Genomic DNA, 20,480 nt, shown 5'->3' with positions numbered 1-20,480 from the left:
GAATTTGTCTTTGATGTAAGGAATTCTCGCTGTGTAACTAATGTTTTCAGTGGGAGTTCAGAATCCCTGCATGGCCAAACATGCTGCAGAGGTACGTAGCCCCCTCCAGTTTTCACAGAAAAACAGAGAAGTCCCACAAGAAAGCACAAAGAGTACAGGTAGGATAGGAGGAGGTGCAACTTCCTGATTATTTCTGTTTTCCTTCCCCTGGTATAGTTGACTATAGGAATTCTGCAGTGGTACTTGCACTAACAAAATTTAATATGCTGAGATTTTGTCAGCAAAATTCACTTTTCAGATAGTTGTTTTGCCATGGTAATCCATGTCCCTTTGAAACATTACTAGCCCTAATAAATGTTGCAACTTTGTGAAAACAAACCCCAGCAACACTGCTGTTTCCTTTAAGTCAAGGGAGAGCCTAACTTTTTTTCCTCTATTTTGAAATGAAAAGTGTGAAGTCAAATGCCAGTGGCCTTTGCCATCAGTTGAAGTTATACAGGAAACGTGGGTGAAGGCTATTGAAAATTACAGATTTAATTAAGACAGTAGTAAACACACAAGTCAATATTGCACCCCTACCCTCCAGCAAGCACAAACTACTGTGCTGTAGAAGTATGGGATCAGTAAGCAATTTCAACAGGAAGAGCTTGCAGTAGAAAAACAGTTCAGCTCAATCCTTGTGTGCCACAGACATTTTGACCTGCTGGCATTTGAATTCAAGTTTTAATTCTCTTCCCGCTCTCAGACAGAGACCTTATATTTCCCATAATAGCTCATTCTGTTAAAGAACAGCTGACTGCAAAAAAACAATGTGCACCCAAACTGAAACAGCTCAGATATGAACATAGAACTTTACCAAAGAATGTAATAATGTTGTGGAGTCCAGTGATTATATACTGGGGGCTAAAAAAACACAGTGGAAGGATTCAGTGTCAGCATACAGTATCAGTAATCTGGGGCTAGGTAGTTGAAATTTGGGGGGTTTTATATGTCTCAGACTTTATACAGTCTTTCCCAGCTGAGAAAGCGTGCATGTCCTTGAAAAGGTGGGGCCAGTATTTACTGAGTGATGAAAACATGACTCAGTGCTGTTACAAAGAAATAAGCTTGGCAAATTCTACTGGTAGCAATGCACTTCCCGCATACTGTATGCAACAAAGAGCAAATACAGTTTACTTCACATCTTTTATGTGTTCTTCATTGAAGGGAGTTCGTATAACCAAAATGGCATTCCACTGTGTATAATTTCAGAGAAGCTCAAACAGCTATTTTACATGTTTTCACTTTGCCATCAAGCAGCTGACATGGTTATAAGGTAGTGCTTCTAGACCTTCGCTCTAGCCTTGTTCTTGCACAAGTTGCAGCAGCCTGGTAGGGCTCTTCTGCAGGACTCCCACCTTTACACAGTCTCCCCAAGAAGTTCAAGCTAGTCAAGGTGTATCTTTTGCAGGAGTGTGTGCTGTCATGACTCTGAGGTTGAGCCCAGCACTGCTTTCACTTGTCTTCTCCATAGTGCTATGTGGGAAGCTTGGTCTGTTCTGGAGACTTCACCCTCTTGTCAGGGAGATAAGGCAGCATAGCAATGAACTATAGGTATACCAAAAGCTTTTCTAAAATAAACCAGGAATTACTGTTCACCTGGATCAGAGCAGGTGTACTTGGGTGAGGACATTTACAGCAGATTCAACATATTCTTTGTTAGCAGGGGTGAAGAAGCAACCTCTGCAGACTCCATCATCTCGGATCTGTCTGCCTCCTTTCCCTTCTCTCTTCTGGACTCATCTTCCATTGATGCAGTTTCTTTGATTCTTTCTCAAGGGTTCTCTGTTGCAAATTAATCTCTTCCCTTGATGTTTCTGTTGTCCTCATCGAGGCAGTCCTTTCTCAGTTAATGGCTCCGTTTATCTCCTGCAGAGAGTTCTGTACAAATTGCCAATATTTCTAACTTAGAGTGGAATTTTAATTTGCTCCTTACATCACTACAGAGCATACGGGACAATTGGGGAACCAAGGTACACATAGGAATCTTATTATTCTTCCCACTGCCCACGTATGATGAAACTTGCCTATGTTATTTGCTTTTATCCTACAGTGACCGTGTAGCAGAATAAGCTGTCTGGAGCATTCTCTGCCTTGGTTCGTGATCCCTGTGCACTTGTCTTCAGCTCTGTCTTGCCTTTCTCATGAAGACACTCTGAAAAAAGGTTATAGGTGTCTATACGTACATCTAGAATGCACATAGGGAATTTGTAAAATTCCATAATTGAGGTAATGCAGTAAGAAGAGCCTTAAAAATAAGTGCTTGGAGAGAACAACTGAGCTAAATATTTGCCTTCTCCTTCAGTACTTCGAAATGAAAGAAATGTGATTGTCAAAACATAATTTTTAACAGGAGCAATGGATCAAGTGCTGCTCCTTCCTTTGAGTGTCATTAGTTCAGACTGAAGCTGGGCTGAACTCTCCAGTCTTTCCTTTGCATCCATCTGATAGTGCCAGGTACAAAATGCGGAGTATTTCAGAACAATCATAAGGAGCAACTGTGGCTTGGAGTCCCTTTAAGACTATTAGGATGTTGATGCTTAGAAGGAAATTCTACCCAGAATAAGAACAAGGCATCTGGAGTCCTTTGCTTATATTTTAAGCCATTCAGAAGCAATTTTATTCCATTGTTCCTAAGTCCATAAGTCTAGTTTATTTTAGCTTTTATATTTTTGCTTATTAGAAGGTTTGGAATTTCGTATTTTTTTACCCCCATCTCTGTCCTTTTGCCTTTAGTCAGCTCTGAGACCTTAAATTCTAACTCCTTATCACCTGTCTTAAAAACTCAGGAAGGCTGAAAGAGTATTTCAGGTTGACAAGATAATGATAATACTTCTCATGATGCACTAGAATGTCTAGACTGAAATGCTTAAATCTTTTTGTCATTTTTTAGTCACTGTGTACACTAAACTTCTAATTTTTCCCAGGGAATTTCAGAAAATGAGCTCCTTATCATATATTTCTCCCAGTCCTGTGCCCCATCACATTCAAACAAAGCACTTATGCATATCAGTCCATTTCTGCTGGTAACAATAATATTGACCATTGACTTCAATGGAATTATTCGTATGCCTTAAATTATGCACGCATATGAGTACTGGATTAAAAACGAAGCAAGCAAAGACAACTAATTAGATTTTAAATATTGAAGGATCTGCAAGGTGGAATCTTCATCCTTAGGATAATAATGCACTAAGTCTAAATCCAGCTTTAAGGATATATGACGGGTAATAGGAAAAATGATCCTTCTCTTGCTTCTTCTGTGAATGGTGAAGTCAGATGGATATGTGCTGTGTATAGACTTACTTGAGGTGTATGTGGAGACCAGCCAGGAATTTCTCAAGTAAAAATGTGCTTTTTTTCATTTCTATATTAACATGACATGCACCAGCCTCACACCATTCAGGCTCCAAACAAATCAGCAGATCAGGATGTGCAGGATTTCAGAGCTAAAGAAGCAATCCCATAGTTTGCCCCACAGGTTGGAAAAAGTGCTTATGGAGTGTAAGATACCTAGAAAGTAAATTTTAGTACTGTGTCCTTTTTTACTGTACCTTTAGTTCTGTGTAACCTCATTGAAATCTTTCTGGAGCTTCTTTTAAGCATTTATATTTTTGTAAAAAAGTTAGAAATAACAATGAGTCATTTCTTTGTTAAAAGCAGTATTGTAAGCAGTGGGGCTTACAATAAGTTGCAAAATGCAAAATTAATGTATTTATCACAAGTATTACATGAAAAAAACAGTATAACATAAGCAGTGTACTGTTTAGAGCTCAGAGAAAAATGCAGTGTGCAGGATTTGTTACCAGAGCTAACCAAACATACTAATTTTTTGCATATTTAGGGGTTGGTTTATTTGTGTCACAGTCTCGATAGTCACAGTCCAGTTACCTACCTATGAGTTGTTTAAGTGCATGGCTGCTAAAGAGACAGTTGTCAGATGTCTTAGATCTCTAAGGAGAGGAAGTTGAGAGAAAGAAAGGAGTGAAACCTTCACATCACAAGTCCTCTGCCTGCTCTGACTACTAGCAAGAGCTTTCAAGGCAAGGACTGCAAGTACTTCAGAGCCAAGGTGTTCTTAAGCCCAAATCACTCTGCAGTTGAGAAGTTAACCAGAAGAGAATGATTTATTGAACAAATAGTTTCTTTTTTGTTTGCAAAGCAGCCTTAAAAATCATGCTATTGCCAGTTACAGTTGTTCGTTGGATGTTCTTAGGAACTGCCAGCAATATCCTTTTTCTCATTTGGGATGAATATTTTGTTCTTCAGCTATTTCTGCTGATGTAATACATCTAGCATGAGGAAAGGTAGAAAAATGAATCTTTCAAAGTTTTGCTTCTTCATTGGACAAATTTATCCGGACACTTTCTAGGAAATTCACCCCACCTTAGTTACTTCTGAAGGGTTACATTGGTTCTATGAGACCTTTTTTGTTCCTTGGCTGTATGAATACAAAGCATTTTAGTCAGTCTGTGAGGTTTCAGAAACAAAGCAAAGCTTTAACTATCATGAAAGCATCACAAAGATATAATGGAAGCCAATGAAATAATGGAAGGGTAGGAGTACTTTCCTTTCTAGGCCACATAGCCCTTGCCTGAGATGTAGGATTTACTGACTGTCTATAATGTAGATTTTTTTTTTCTTTGGTGTTGTCAACACAGCTGTAGCTGTGAAGGGTGAAGTTCCATCCTCTGTTTATTTTAATTGTTTTTGTACCTGAGTTCTGAGTAAAAAAATTAGGAGAAAACATTATTCCCTCACAGTACAAAACAGTGCGTCATCCTATTAAAAAAAGTTTCTAGTAACTTTTAAGCAGAGTTTAAAGTTGTAGTTCCATGAGCATATGTGTGAATTAGGTGCATTCACCCAAATATTCATGGGAAGAGAAGGAAAGAGGGAGAGAAAAAGGAAAATTTATGTTTTAATCCAAACCTCTTTACTTCGTAATTTATCAATGATAAATATCTAAATCTCACATTAGTATATGCGTGGCCCTTCATGTATCACCTGAGCTATGCCTGCAAGTAGGCTACCATTTGATCTTTGATCTAAGCTGAGGAAATCACTTCTATGCATCCTTAAAGTTATGAAGGTGCTTAACTACTTTTCCTGAAAAAGATGGTTTTCAAAATGAAGGCTTCAAGCAGGCAGATATATTCAGCACAAATTAAGTGTTACCTCTTCTTTCTGCTGTCTCCTGCTCCCAATATTCTCCAATTTTATATTGTTACAAGAAAGACCTGGTTTCAACTAGAGATCTTGCTACTGGCCGTAACCATTACATTTGGCTAGATAATTTCCTGAGGCAGTGAATTCCACAGATAGCTGCATAAAATAGCATTTCTTTCACAAAATTTCCAGATTTACTGCCCTTTAATTTTACTGAGTACTCTGCTCTTCTTGATTAATGTTACTCTGTGAAAGGTTATACACTTCATTACAGAATACTTGAATCACTTAACTTGTATTTAAAAAAAGCTATCATAACATTCTATAGTCATTAGAAATCAATTAGCAATTTATTCAAGAAATAGAAGCCTAGCCCTGGTGTCCTAGCTAAGTTACTTTCCATTAAGCTGCAGCTCTCCAGTATTGTGCACTGAACGAGACAGACTTAATTTTTTTCTTCAGCTTGCTGCATTCCAGTGACAGCTGCCCTTCTATGATGGATTAAACTTTTCCTGTAACTTTCAGTTATTTTTGAAAGACATTTCGCACAAAGTGTCAGGGTGTGGGTGTGTGAATTGTAAAGTCAGCAAAATTCAGTGAATTGTGTCTACCCCTCCCATTAAGTGACTGAAAGACCTCCACTATATGCTTGGTGATGCTCAACCATTATGTTAATAGATAATATGCCTCTAACATTATCTTTGAACTATGATGTCTGTTTAATGAATGAGGTACTTGCAAAATGTGCAAGACTATTATCCCTGGGGAAAAAAAATCTTTAAACAAGTAAGGCATGCATATCTCCTGTGGCTTTACCAATATGCCTTCACCTATGTCTTCTGAAGAACCAGAAGACATAGGCACAAAGGTCTATTTATAGAGATAAATAGACTTTTATTCCTTGGCCCCTACTGAAACTGCAAACTACAGAATTAAAAATCCTGGTGTTTTTACTAGGAGATTATCTGTATCATTGAGAGAAAAGCCTTCAACTGGACATTGAAATGCTATAGTCATGATAGCAGTTAAGAATGCTTGGCAAAGGAAGAGGTCTTCCCCAGTACACAAGGTCCATCAGACCTCAAATAGGCTGAAATACCCTCTTTTTGTCATGACGCTCAGTGGTTTCTTTGACAGTACCCAGTAAGTCAAGGTAGTATCCCACTTTGCAGATTGGAAAGCTGAAGCATAATGAGCCAAAATGATGTCACCACAGTGCCAGAGAGAGTATGTAGCAAATCATGAGAAGGAATCGAAGATCCTTAACCCTGAGGTCTCTGAGAGATGATGCATTAATGTTCAGAAACGTGCCAACTTTCTCACTGTTGAGAGTAGTGAGATGTGAGTGTTCAGATGTGAGCTGTGAAAGGTCAGGCAGTTTGACACAGAAAGCGGAATTATTTCTATAAATGACCATCTGCAGATTCCTACCAATGCTGTGCTTCCAGCTGACCTAACAATTGTCCCATACATGCTTAAGTTGATATCAGGTTGCAATCACCTTGACTGCTGTAGCTGGTATATTATAATTCAGACCTACACTGGCTGATAATCTTTGTTCAGAACTGTAAATTTGGAAGATGATCCACCTTTCTGTTGAGATTCATATGGTTAATAGTAAACACTCAGGGAGAAGTAGTGCACTCAGTGACCAGAGAGCTGAACTGTGTATCAGGAGTTGTACTGTCCATCCTAGAGAGGTAACCTATTGCAGACCTCATTTTCTGTCCTCAGTAGTGTGCAAATGGTAACACTTCTTCTGATCTTGTTATGACCCTCTGCAGCTTCTCCATTTCAACACCATAATTAGGAAAAATCAGCTCTACCACCTAAGTTACGCTTGCTGTGAAAGCCTCCAGCTGCAGTCAACAGGACGCGTATGCATACACACGTGATTAATAGCTACATATTCACAGAATGATGATAAGTCTCCAGGAAGCAGTATCACTCAAACACAGGTGCAAGGTTTTTAATATTATCTGTATGGGAGCATTGTTCAGTTAGGACAGTCCATCCTGGACTTTAGGATACTTCTGTTTTGGAGGAAGCATTTCCAGATATTTGGAAGGATACAATCTTAGCCAAGAATTTAATGTTTCTTAAATGTTGATACATTGCTGTTACTGTTTTGAGTAAGTCTATTTCTTTTTTTTTCCCCAACTTCTGCCAAACAGCCTATATCTCTGCATTTCTCCTGCAGATGTTTTTCAAGAGCAAATAGTAAGCTCACAGTGTACTGTTTCCTTGTCAAAGGGGTTTTTAACATAATTTATTAAATACCTAATGTTCTATCAACACATAACATACGTTCCTGTCACCTGTGGCTCAGTCCCACAATGCGTGGAATAATCTCAACTTCTACTAAAGAAGATGAGACCTGAGAGCCCCAAACCTAGGAAGTCCAGTGACAGAGACACAGACTCAGCTGTCTGCCAAATACTGGTGGTTTCTCTACACTTGAGAAGCTATCACTGTCTCTGCCTCTCAGCTTCTCTGTTACATACAGGTCTGGGCAATAAGAAGGAGATGAAAAGCTAACCTCCTAAACGTTCAGTCTGAGAAGTTCCAAATGCTCTGCTGTACCAGAATGCAGGTCCATTTTATGCCGATGCTAGCTGGTACAATCATTGCGCAACTGTGCAGGCATTGGGAATAGCCAGAGTACACTATACTCTAGTTATATACTTTACCAGGCCACGATGGAAGCTTCTTGCCATCTGGAAATTTCTTTGTGCTAGAGCAGTACAAAAGACAGCCGGACATGCACCTGAATCCTGTACCTGGCATTTGTTATTTAGGATTCACTTGTACCACAGCTTTCAGAAGTTCCACTTTCCCAGCTGACAAAAGAATCCTGTCGATAGATAAATACCATACAGCTGAGGCTTTTTTAATCACCATCTATCTTAATTAGAGGGAAGTCGAGTCATCACTGTGCCTGCACTGGTAAATTCTTACAGCAGTTTTTCAAAGTTATCCATAGTCATTTTTTGGTGTGGATTGCTTTATATAGATAGTGGCATTCTTTGTAGAAGAGAGGGGATGTTATGTCTCATTTCTTTACTGAATTCCAGCTTGGCAGTTACATTTTGCCTGCCTGATATCTCCACTGTGATTTCAGGTGAATATTTGCTTCCATCTTTATATACTATGATGTTTTGTTCTCTTTAAAGCACTGATGTATTTTACGCCAGAGGTGTCTACTTTTTGGTCATGTGGGATGAAATGTGGCTTGCAAACATAAAGAATAATTAGTATTACTTATAAACTAACTGAGCTATTCTACAAAAGTATTAAAAGGGAAGCTGGTTAATATGCTTAGGGAATGTTAGATGTTCAGGTACTCTCTTCTGACCACCAAATGTATTAATCCTATGAGGAAGGAGCTGATGAACTGTTTTCACAGAGGCAGATTTTGAGCTTATTTTTTACTGAGTCTACTTCAGTCGCAACTGAAGGAGACCTGTGGTAGAGTTCTGGATCGGCCTATTGACTGTGGACTATTGCCAGACAAGGAATTTAGTGACTGTACTTTGAAAGAAAAATGGATAATGGACTTCCATCCACAAAGAACTGATTTTAATAGTGTTACTCTCCTGCCTTGTCTTACTGAAGGTCTGAAATTCCTTTCCTGAGTTGTTATGAATCTTGAGTCAGATATCCTCCCCTGAAGTGTGTCTCAGTGCCCATGTATGGAAGAATATTTCTTCTGTGATCATAACAAATGCTTAGGTTGCAAAGAAGAGAGCGTTTTCCTGGAAGGAGAGGACAACATACAATAAAGTTTTCAAAAGCATGAAAAACAAAGGAACCTGGGCTGTTTTATGCCTTTAGGTACTTTCAAGTCTGCAATTTACATTCATAAATCATTTTAGTGCTCCTGAAAATGTTAACCACCATCTGTTCTTTAATGATGCTATGTCTGGCTCAGGAGATAAGTGTTTATGAAAAGTAAAGAAGAAGGGACTCTGAAATTTTTTTATACCATCATGAAAGTGAGATTCTATTAAGGTATCCAGCAACTTTCCAAAATTTTGAACTTTGAAGGAGACTTAAAGATAAAATAGTGTTTATGTACCGGATGCTTTTAGAATATATACAATATCTTATGATGTTCTAGAGTTGCTTTACACATAATTAGAGGTTCTGGTGCTAAAACAATAGTCTGCCTGCTTCATTTCCAGATGCTTGTAGTAGTGTGAAAGCTAGACCTCTGTGCTCATGTCATTCAGTTACAGTCTCAAATTCTCTGAGTATTCAGTTGTGTAAGAATCACATTTTGAAGAGATTCATCCTTCAAGGAGAGAAAGGAATTTTGTGAGAAAGCTTTAGAAAACACTTGACCAGGTCAGAACATGGTGGGCCTTGGAAGGACCTTCCTCAAAAACAGCTACTGCCCTCATTGTGGTATACTGTGAAGATTACCAGAGCATTGCCAGGGAAAGATCAGTATTTGCTCACAGTTACCACATGCTTCTCTCTGAGGTACGTGTACCTGAGCTACACATGGGAAGTAAACGTGATCTGACAACACACTGTGGTAATGCTTAGCAAAAACTAGCGATATTTTCACTGGCAGCAGAGAGTCATATGTATGTGCAGTGGTTAGAAATTTAGAAGTCATCGGACGGACCCTTGTGGTGCTCTAACTCCAGAAAGTGACAGTCCACAGCTTTGACCATCCAAAGAAGTGCCAATATGGCACATGGTTGTATCTCAGCCTATATTAACCACTGCCTGTAAGGAAACAGCTAGAATAAAAAAGCAAAGGAGCAGTCACATCAGAAAGAACATACAGAAACACTTGCTATGATTATGTGTAAACCAACCACAGGCTCTGTTTACAAACCTTTCCATCTGTTCCTTTGCCTAATCATTTCTGCTTTCCCTCTCTGTCTTCTAACTTTCCTTCGTCTTTCCAGATGCAGGACGCTATGGGCTATGAGTTACCATGGGTGTATTTTGTCAGTCTGGTCATCTTTGGATCCTTTTTCGTTCTAAATCTGGTTCTTGGTGTGTTGAGCGGGTAAGCTGACAGTTTTGGTGTCCTTTTTCCAATGCTACAGGGCAAGACTCCATAATAAGGGTTCTTCCCTGTCACCAGGACTCTTTCAGAGGGATTAAAAATCTGAATCCAAGGAAACTTCACATCAGCTCTCAAATATTTTGACAAAATATTCAAACATTTCAAGTAACAGTACAGGTAACAAAAGAGGTGTTATTCTCTGACAAAGAAATTCAACCTCAGGGCATTCAAAATCTCTAATGTCAACCTGTCATAAATTTCCAGAAAACTGGCTATTGAAAATCTTACTGCTGGTGACTTGGGATCTCTTTGGCTGGAGCCTTGCAGTGCTCAGAATCTGAGCTTGTCTCACTAATTATCATTCCACTCTTCCAGGTCAATGATGCCATAGGAAGGGACTGGCCCTGGATCTATTTTGTTACACTAATCATCATAGGGTCATTTTTTGTACTTAACTTGGTTCTCGGTGTACTTAGCGGGTAAGCAGTACCAGGAAAATGTTTTATTATTGTTTATTTTTAAAAATTTGTATTTCTATTCCTACTCTTTTGTTACCAAAACAATGGGCAGTGGTGGGTTGATCTCAAGAACCTTACTAGAAGGCCTAGGCTATTGCTGTGCCAATAGCAAAATATGGCATTCCTAATGGCATGGAAGGAGTCTTTTGACTAAACCAAAGGAATACAAGACAACTCTTTCCCTATTACATGTTCCTCTACCTAAAACCTCTACCTGTACTCTGTGGGAAGAGGACAATGCTATGCTCCCCTGTGGGTGAAGCATACCATTCACCATAGAAGAAGGGGATTATAGTTAAATTTCTGGAAGAGTCAGTGGGACTGAAGGAGGAATGAGAGCATGAGACAAATCCCTTCACATTTGTGGGATGAGATTCCTGCCAAATTGTGTCTTCTCACATGAGAAATTTTCAAATTGCTTAGTGTCTCTAAAGCACAGCCTAATGGAAGACTATTTTCCCTGGAGAGTGTCTTGGGCACATTTATTCTTCAATAAGCACATCTTCTCTATTGTGCAGATTACAAGCCTAGCATGATGCAGGGAGAAAAGATCATTTCCCTCTGACCTTTTCTAAGGATGAACAGAGAAGTGGGAGAATTCCTTTTAGTGTTTAAGCATTCCTAAGACATCTAGCTATATTTCAGTTCTGCAGTATAACCCTCACTGCAAAGCATCATTTTAGTAGCTTTGATTAAAAATAATTGATATTGTCCCCAGTAGTTAAAAAAATTACTGCCCCTGGGGAGCCACATAATTAGAGGAATCAAGACAGCAAACATTCCTCGCAAGATTTTTAAAAAAAGATCTCCTAGAATTAGGCTTCTAATTCTGTATTTGGGCATGACTGGGTGCCTACAGCCATTCTATGTACATGGATAAATACGGTATGAGGACTTTTATGCATCCTCTTTTTCTTTGTTTCTAACATCCTGCCTCCTTTAATGAGTTCTAAATGAATTTGGTCAGAGCCTGTACCTGTTGCCTGAGTGGGCAGCTCTGAAGTCCCCTGTCTTTTGATCATAAGAGAGGGAAAATGATCTCTGAGCAGGAGAGAGGACTTGATGCCTCACAGAAATTATGTCCTCAGTACTTGGGCCATCAACATAGGAAGGGCAGTAGTAGGACCAGAGAAGAAGATCCATCATTGGCCATCCTGCAAAGAGACAGGTAATAGCAGATCTACAGGAGGTATTACTACTATCTTCATTACTCCGTTGAAGGGGACATGCTGTTAAGACAGCTGCTGCAAGGAGAAGGGTTTCCAAGCAGTAATGGGAGCAGGAAAAAATCCCCGGTAATGAAGTGTCAGGCAATAGTCTGTGTTTGGATATCTGGAGAGTGATACTCTGGGTACAATTTTAAAATGTAAGCTCCTTGTTTCTCCAGGTGGATACTCTAGTCAGCAGGTAAGAATGTCAGCAGTAGTGGAGGATGATGAGCAGCTGACAGAGAGAAAGTGATCTGTTGTATCAGAGGTGCACTCAAGGATGATATAGGACAGTGGTTAAAGATTATATAGTATCTGATTGGATAAACAGTGCCTGTGAGCCCAGCCCTGAGGAGTGCATACCATTGAAGCACTGCTGATTCAATTTACCTACACTTGGATTTGTGCCTGTACATAATTAAAAATTGAATTTTCTCTCTCTTTCATTTTTCAACTCAAGAAAGTGTTTTGGGGTCTAGATCTTCCATCTCCTGACGTACTGCAGCTAGACCACCACAGTTAGTGGTAAGAGATGGAAACAATCTGTAGAGAGAACTGAAATCAAAGATGAAGTTCACCTTGTTTAAGCTGTGAGTCACTCTTTCTGGCTGTGTTCACAGTGTTATGACAGCTGCGCTGTTTCTGCAAAATTTTTCCCAACTGGAGAAAAGTAAAAAGAAACTCAAGAATTTGCATCCATGAAAAAACACAGAAATTATGGGAGAAGTGTTCCAAATTTGGGGGGGGGGGGCTAAATAAGCAGGTCTTAAACAATTAACTTTCTAAAGCAGTTCTAAATTCTGCTGAGTTGCAAAGTGTCTTCACTTTGCAGATTCAGCTTTTTTTTTTTTAGACACTTGCTATTGCTATTAGTCCGATCTATGTAGATGATCCACCTGTCTGTTCTATGTAGATACAAAGCAGCATTCCTGGCCATCTTTGTATATCTGTTCTGGGCACCTTTCTTCCCATTTATCTATTTAAGGAACTTCACCAAGCATGTCGTGCAGGTAGACTTTGTCAATGACAGATTAGCTTAGGTTTTTTAATCACTTCTGAATATATAAGTGTAATTAATTGTACTCACAAAGACACCTTGATTGCACCTGCAAAATCAAATGCTGAGTTCTGCTCTGCCTAAAGAGCTCATTTGTAATTTGTTTCTCCTCAGGTATGTCATCCATTCATGGTCCTTCTGGTGAATTTACTAGTCACATGCTAAGCCAGTCAAATAGTATGACAGAGTGTTCATGTGTAGAGCTATAATCCTCTTCCTGTCTTGACTGAGCAAAATATAAAATTCATGTATTCCAAAGGAAATATCTAGTCAGCAGATCACACAGTAGACCTCCTCAAGCCTAAGCAAAAGGATTCCACATCATTGCTGTGAGCAGTGAAGCCCCTCTTAAAGGTCTCTTGAGATCAGAGATGTTCATGTCTGTGTTATCTGTTTCAGTCAGTTAGTGAGGAAAAAAATGGTCATGTTGGTTCAACTTTCAGACCTGCACGCCTAAGCATATAGATTCACATTTCTTTTATATTTTACCTAGCAGTGATCCAAATCCCAGAACACAGACCAAACAAGCAGTTGCCTAGGGCAAATGGAGGGCAGGAGAACAGCCATTTCTTCTGCTTTGAGAGGATCCTGGAAAACCCAGTTGGCTGCTTTTGATGCTCTTACTGCCAAAGAAGAGGTCAGAGTGAATGGGAGGCTGGCTGTGGTTGTAGCTCCTCCTGGAGCAGTTTTTGTGATCTTTCAGGACTTTTTCCTAGTCTTCTGTCCCCTGTTCCAACCCTTCCCTTTCCTTCATGTACTTCTCAGGGTTTGAAGCCTTGTGCTGCACTTTTAGTAGTAAGCAAGAGTTTTGAACTGCTGGAATTCTGCTGTTTTGCTCACTTCCCATCACTCCTCTAAATGTGAGAAATCATATTGAGATCTGATATAGAAAAGAATTACCTATATTCCATCATCAGCATGGGCAAGAGAAATTTTCTTCTGGAACAGCACAGGATGGAGCTGGGTGTTTATATTTATGATCTTGACCCACTCTAACCTCACACAGAAAAAACACCTCTCCAGAATACTCTGCTTTTTGGTATTCCCATTGGCAGATGTATCTTATAATTGTCTAGGAGAAGTAAAGGAAAGTGAAGCAAACTGAATTTTGGTAAAAACAACCAGATTCACTGACTCTTAAACTGATGTTCTCTTGTTCGCTGGAAAGAGACAGATTGCTTGGTGGTTCTGCAAGCCTTTGTCGACCTTATCCTGACATGATAGTGCAATCTTTTTTGAGAAGGCCACCTCCAAACTCAAGATGGCACTTCCATCAGAAAGTTTATTTGATCCTTAACCTCCCTGCTGAAACTGCAAACAATGACCATTTATTGCCAGCTGTGATGGTGGCAGAGGTAATGGGCACACCTGCTTGCAATAGGAACTGGTCTAAGGTCACCAACTCATTTCACATGTGATGGTAAATGACCATTGATAGTAATTCTTGATCGTGAACTGCATTAGCAATTTCCTGAGCCACCTGTTCTCAATGATTTAATGTTAGTAGAAATCAAGATAATTTAAATAGGTTGTCTTCTTTAGAGAGTCATCTGAGATGTGGAGTATCATACGTTGTACAAAGGAAAGCGACATGCAATTGCAGATCATTTAGACTAGACAATCACAGTATTTTCAGTTGTGCCATTAAAAAGCTAGGTAACAAATTCACTCATATGCAGACAGTCAGTGTAAAGATATCATGTTAAAATCTCACATTGGTTTAGTCAGCTCTGCCCCCAGCCCGAGTCCTATTTGAGAGACACAGTAAGTGGGGACTGACAAGACCCAAGCAGGCATTCAGCTTACATGCATCTACCATAAATGATCCACTTCAGGACACAGTAGGAATTTCACTTTCTGTAAGCTGGGCTGTTTCATGATGTTTTCCACTTTGGTTTCTAAAACAGCCCCTTGCAAGTTATATCCATGCACATATAAATAGTTCTTACTTGGAGTTGAGGGCTCGGTCCCTTTCAAAATTGGACCCATTTGCTCTGGATTCTAAAATACCAGTTTAGGAGCCAACAACTGAAATATTGGGATTTGATTTATCAAACAGGTTCAATAATACATAGCTTCAGTATTTTTTTTTTTTAACAGTTAATTAATTTGGGTAAGGCACTATGTCACACCAGAGGAAAGATGTTATTGAAGCAGGAAATATAACTGCTATTGATTGAATTTTTCTAAAATTCTTTGTATAGTTTTTATTGTTGTTGTTGGGGGTTTGTTTTTTTGTTTGTTTTACATTTTAAATAGCAAAATATTGCTCCCAGCATGAGAAAATTTGATTTTTCATTCTTGCTGTGCTTGCAATAGCTGTTTCTGCCTTGTGGCTAAGTTTGGTCCCAGGGCTGACTGCGATCTACCTTCAGGCCTGAGAAGTCACTGATTCTCTTCCTCATTTCCACCGTCATTATCACACTCCCATGGGATGGGCTGAACCCTCAGCAATGTAACAGGGGTGAAGATCACACAGGCATACTTTGTCACATACTTTGGCTTGAAGTTAAAGCACCATCCTACTTTCTTTCTGCTGCAGTGCTGGTTTCATGCACAGCTCATAATATTGAAAGCCTGATCCAAAGCCTGTGAAGTCAATGGAAATCTTTCAGTGGGTTTTGGACCAGACAGGAGGGAAGTATTTCGCCATCACTTAGAAACTCACCTCCATCTCAGTTGCTTGAGGATACTTCACATGGTACTCATTAACATCTTGGGTAGGATTTTCATAATCCTAATATTATCCCACCAAAGTTAGTGGTAGGTTTCCTATTTGTTTTTGCAGGAGCAAAGCTAAGACAAATATTAGGTGGAGGTTTTTTTTAAAATCCACTCATCGCTAACAGTCATCAGCAAGCGTAATGGATAATGCATTGGAGAAAATTACTTTACCTCTCATTTCTAGAAACAATGGGCCATTTTATCTGCTGTGTGTGCCTTATGTAATGATCTGCTTCAGCAGATACAAGACTTAATGCTTAAGTACTCTTGCTCTAGCACTTTTCACAATCATTAAGCTTACTTTTTAAAATACAAGCATTAAAATCTGGTTTAGAACCACAGGACAGAGTTTAAATAGAGGTAGGTCAGCATTTCTAGAAACAAAATAATGCCTTATAGGTGTCTCTGAAAGAGAGGAAGACAGAGCACCACAGCCAAAAAGAAGGCAAAGCAAGTACCCAAGTTCATAACTAAGCAACATGAAATTCTTGTTCCTATGCCCTCTGTTTTAAGCCTATGTTCTCAATAGTAGCCTTTCATAAAACTATCAAATGTCTACCCTAGCGCACTTTCTGGCAGAATCTATTAGTTTTGTCTACCCATAATTTATCATAGTTGTTGACCCAACTTGAGATTTGAAAAATATGTTTCATGTCAGATAACAGCCCTGAATACTGAAAGTCTGCAGTAAAATATTGAGGTCTGGGTTTTTAAATATATTGTCCAGTACTGTGGGTGAAATTGCCGATAATTAAATGTGTACAGAATTGTGAGTACCATTAATTACACTTACAATTAGCCCAATTTAGTTGTGATTACGCATATGATCTTTAAGACAGATTGAAACCTGGCTAAAAATTAGAGCCACCATCTCACTCTCCAGATATCAGATTATTGTCAAACAGTTCATCATTGAATTAAATTAACCATTACTCATATAGATATTTATGGATAACTGCTGGAGAATATCAAGTGATAAAGTGTATTAGAAAGTGTATGGTATTGTACATAAATGTTATAGATGCGTTTTATTTGAATTGTCAATCAAATGTTGAGAATGAAAGGAGTAAAAAAAGGTATTAATCTTTTCCTAAGCATTGGTAAAAATGTGGACGCTCCAGCTGTTTTACATGTGTATCTAGCAAGGAATCTCCATTCATGTGTCTGTCTTGAAAGGATAGAGTAAGCTGGGTGTGCTACACAGGATGTGGAGACTTTCTAGTGGAAATCAGTCTAACCCATTGTTTTTCAATCTCTTCCTTCCCTCCGCCCATGTCCTGTCCCTCCCTCCCTCTTGCTAGGGAGTTTTCCAAAGAAAGAGAGAAGGCTAAGGCTCGGGGTGATTTCCAGAAGTTACGGGAAAAACAACAGCTAGAGGAGGATTTGAAGGGATACTTAGACTGGATAACTCAAGCAGAAGATATTGACCCAGAAAATGAAGATGAAGGCATGGATGAGGAGAAGCCTCGAAACAGTAAGCAATTTTCTTCTTTCTCTCTCTCTCTCTTTCTCTCTCTCTCTGTTTTTAGCAAGAGAGCCTGTGCCCACCTGCTGTAGTGCTGAGATGGCTTATAAGGAAGAATGAGTTCTTCCTGAGACTCTCACTGTGCTTAAACATGATTCCAGCTTAATGCCTGTAGGAAACTGTGGGAGGGAGAAATATGTGTACAATAATTGATACTGTTCTGCAGATCCTCAGTACCTTGTCTGTGATACTGACATAAGATCCTGATAATAAACAGAAAAAAGATCAATACTTGCTGTTAAAGCCCACTACTGAGATAAGTTTTAAAATATACATCTGTCTCCTATTCATTTATTTAATTGCAGTTCAGTGTTGCAGGCTGTTTACACATGGTTAATTACTTTGAAAGCAAAGGTTTTTAGGCAAAGCAGTGCTACACTATGGGAGAAGGGACATTATCGACCCTGTTGTACATTAAGTGGGCCATCTATAACTCCACTGAAATCAGTGGAATTGTGTTTGCTTTTGCCAAACTGGAATTAAGGTCTCAGACATTTCTTGTAAGGGAACTACCTCTTATTATTCTGTTCTGGAGTTGAGAAGATGTTTGTGCAAAGTGAGGATTCACCAACTATCTCTTCTTATTAGAAATCCTGAAGAAGAAAGGGCTTGAAGAAAGCAGCAATTCACTATATTTCATTACCTTCATTGAATCTTCTACTTCCACCTCCTCTTTTACCAATACAGGCTGTGTAACACTTCAGAAACACCTGGCAGTTATCATTGCATGTTGTGCACTTGGGAAATGTCAGAGTTGGAACCTTTAGACAGTTACACAGTCAATGGACAATGGCTCTACTCTTAGCTTTCATTACAGAAATGTGCATTTTCCTAGTTTGATTTTGGAAGAGAAGACGTGAAACATTTCCCTAGAGACGACCCTTCCCACCAAACAAGCAAAATCCATGGGATGATCCAATCAGAAAAATATATTCTAGTATTAGGAAGATTAGACATGGGAAAGCTGTGTCTACAGAGTAAAGCAAGATTTGTATCTGCTCATGATCTTTTGGGGAGTAAGCACGACTCCCTGTTGCTGCCAGAACATTTAAGTTCTTTTAGAAAAAAAATGTGGGGTCATTAATATCAGGTTACACCCATGATACTTAGGTATCTGGACTTGAAGAAGTCACTGGGGTGACTTGCTCAGACTTTCCCCAAATCAGGTTATTTTGATTTTTATCCTGGTGTCTTCATAGGGCATATAGCTTACTTTCACAGTTTAACCTCAGTAATCACTAAGAAATGAATTTATTATTCATGGCCAAAATTTGCTGTTCTGTGGCATACAATACATGGAAGGTAATGTCTGGTGATCTAAATTAATATATTTGTACACAGAATTCTCTATTTAAAAAAAAAACCACTACTGCAGTGGGCTCTGGTTGTTATACTTAGATGATATCTGAGTGGGGAGGCCAAGGACTGAGTTGCACACAACTCCACTGAAGTCACTGGGAGACTTTCCCTTGATTTCAGTGGGAATTGGGTCATGTTTATCATGTTTCATCTTAGAGCCATGCCTGCTAAAGAAAAGTGTAGCCGTAGTGGTAAGGTAGTGTGATGAGAACTTGCCTTGGTTCCCAGCGGATCTGAAGTTTTTCCTTTTTAATTAACACAAAAATAATGCTGCTTTGGTAAAAAGGTTGTGGAATATGTCAGATGCAGATTCATTACATGTGCTGTGGGGTGGGGTCGATCCACATTTGAGCTAACAAGCTCCTTTTATGGGTGGTAATGTTAGAGGCCTGAAAGGTAACATATCTTCAGCTTGCTTTCAGTTCTTCCTGTTCAGTTCAATAAAGTGAGTTTTGTAAGACATGGTTTATAAAATTAGTCCTCTTGCATTCTGACAAGTTGTCTAGGGTCTCTCACAGCTGGCTGTTAATGATGGAGTTACATACTATTAGCAAAGTAACTTGTTACCCATTTCTTTTCCAAACTATTAATGAATACAGTTTCTTCAATGCCCTTGGTTCCAAGTATCTAAGGGCAGTGGTTGCTGACTAGTCCCTAGTACACAGCATATCATTCTCTGTGACATTGTGGATTTGGGTCTCATTATCTGTTTTTGTTACATGACAGACCAGGCTTGGGAACAAGTGTCTGCAGTGCCTAGTGCTAAACAGTATAATTACACCTCTGTCGAGACGAATTGCTCAGGATATGAAGAAAGGCTGTGGACTGATTTTGGCCACGTACTGGGGACAACGGTCATGCTAACAGAAGTCTCTGCACAAGAGAATACCAGAGACCAAGCAAACAAGTCACTCCGTGAGGTTTATTACATATGTGCCCCATCTAGAGCAGGATGTTGATAGCAGTATTCTTCTTAGCACCTGAGGTCTGCATCTGTGAATGCCAAATCAACCCTTCTTCTAGCTTTCGTGTACTATCCAGTGCCGTACCTTGGCCTTCCCGCCACAGGCCTCTCGGGCTGTGGAAGGAAAGGGTCTCTGTGCTGCCATCCTCTGGTGAGGAAGCAAATAGCCTCTGGGTACAGACGGCAAAGGGCAACACCCCACCCCCTCGCCGAAGCCAATAAGAATACCTGGATGAATGCCCCCGCCCAGTAGAGTTGTGGAGCTTACACTCTGGCCTTTTCTATTTCATAAAACGCATTCATTTTTTATTTTGCAGTAGGCTGTTGTATTTGCTTTTGCGCAATTGCAGGTACCATGTTGTTTAAGCTCTATTGTATTTCTTGATATTTCTGAATTTCGATCTTTATTCACATGATAAATGACAACGTGTTTTGAAAGCCAAATAGCTTGCAGACATCCTCTACTAAGATGTCGTACTCACTTCATTCGCTTAGCTCGGAAAGAAATTCCTGGTATACTTACTGTACCTACCCATGTGATTCCACATCTTGCTTATCCTACTGCCTACAAACATACCTTCTGCAAAACCACCTGAACCCACTCAGGTGCTGGAGACTAGTTTACTGACCATCTCTGACAAGGCCTGTCTGCTCTCCTGAAGCTGAGTCATATTGCAGCTGTACTGCTCTTGGGGCTTGATAGATCTGCTAGAAAATGGGTTGAATGAACACTGTGTAACAAAATCAAACCGAGAAGTAGAGACCCTTTCCTTAATGGCTTCAGCTTAAGATAATACCACAGAAAAGGTACCATGAGTAAGTGACAGAGTGTTTTGTTTGGGGTTTGGCGGGGGGGGGGGGGGGGTGTATTATCTACTGTGTTGAATGTTT

The 20,480-nt window shown here is 39.5% G+C and overlaps 1 protein-coding gene across 4 annotated transcripts in view; it reads left to right on the top strand.

The window, feature by feature from the left end:
- CACNA1C (calcium voltage-gated channel subunit alpha1 C) overlaps positions 1-20,480 on the top strand; it is a 498,947-nt gene that overhangs the window by 331,340 nt on the left and 147,127 nt on the right. For 3 of the 4 annotated variants that reach the window (XM_052789488.1, XM_052789485.1, XM_052789487.1), the window contains exons 8-9: positions 10,131-10,234; positions 17,043-17,215. In XM_052789488.1, the coding sequence (XP_052645448.1) occupies positions 10,131-10,234; positions 17,043-17,215 (277 nt within the window). Of the gene's footprint in view, positions 1-10,130; positions 10,235-10,609; positions 10,714-17,042; positions 17,216-20,480 lie in introns of all 4 variants that reach the window. The other variant, XM_052789484.1, reaches the window with a different exon arrangement.

The sequence above is a fragment of the Harpia harpyja genome, chromosome 6 (assembly GCF_026419915.1).
Source record: "Harpia harpyja isolate bHarHar1 chromosome 6, bHarHar1 primary haplotype, whole genome shotgun sequence".
NCBI classification, from domain to species: Eukaryota; Metazoa; Chordata; class Aves; order Accipitriformes; family Accipitridae; genus Harpia; species Harpia harpyja.
Note: the sequence above shows the minus strand (reverse complement) of the source record. Positions and strands in the feature narration are given on the sequence as shown.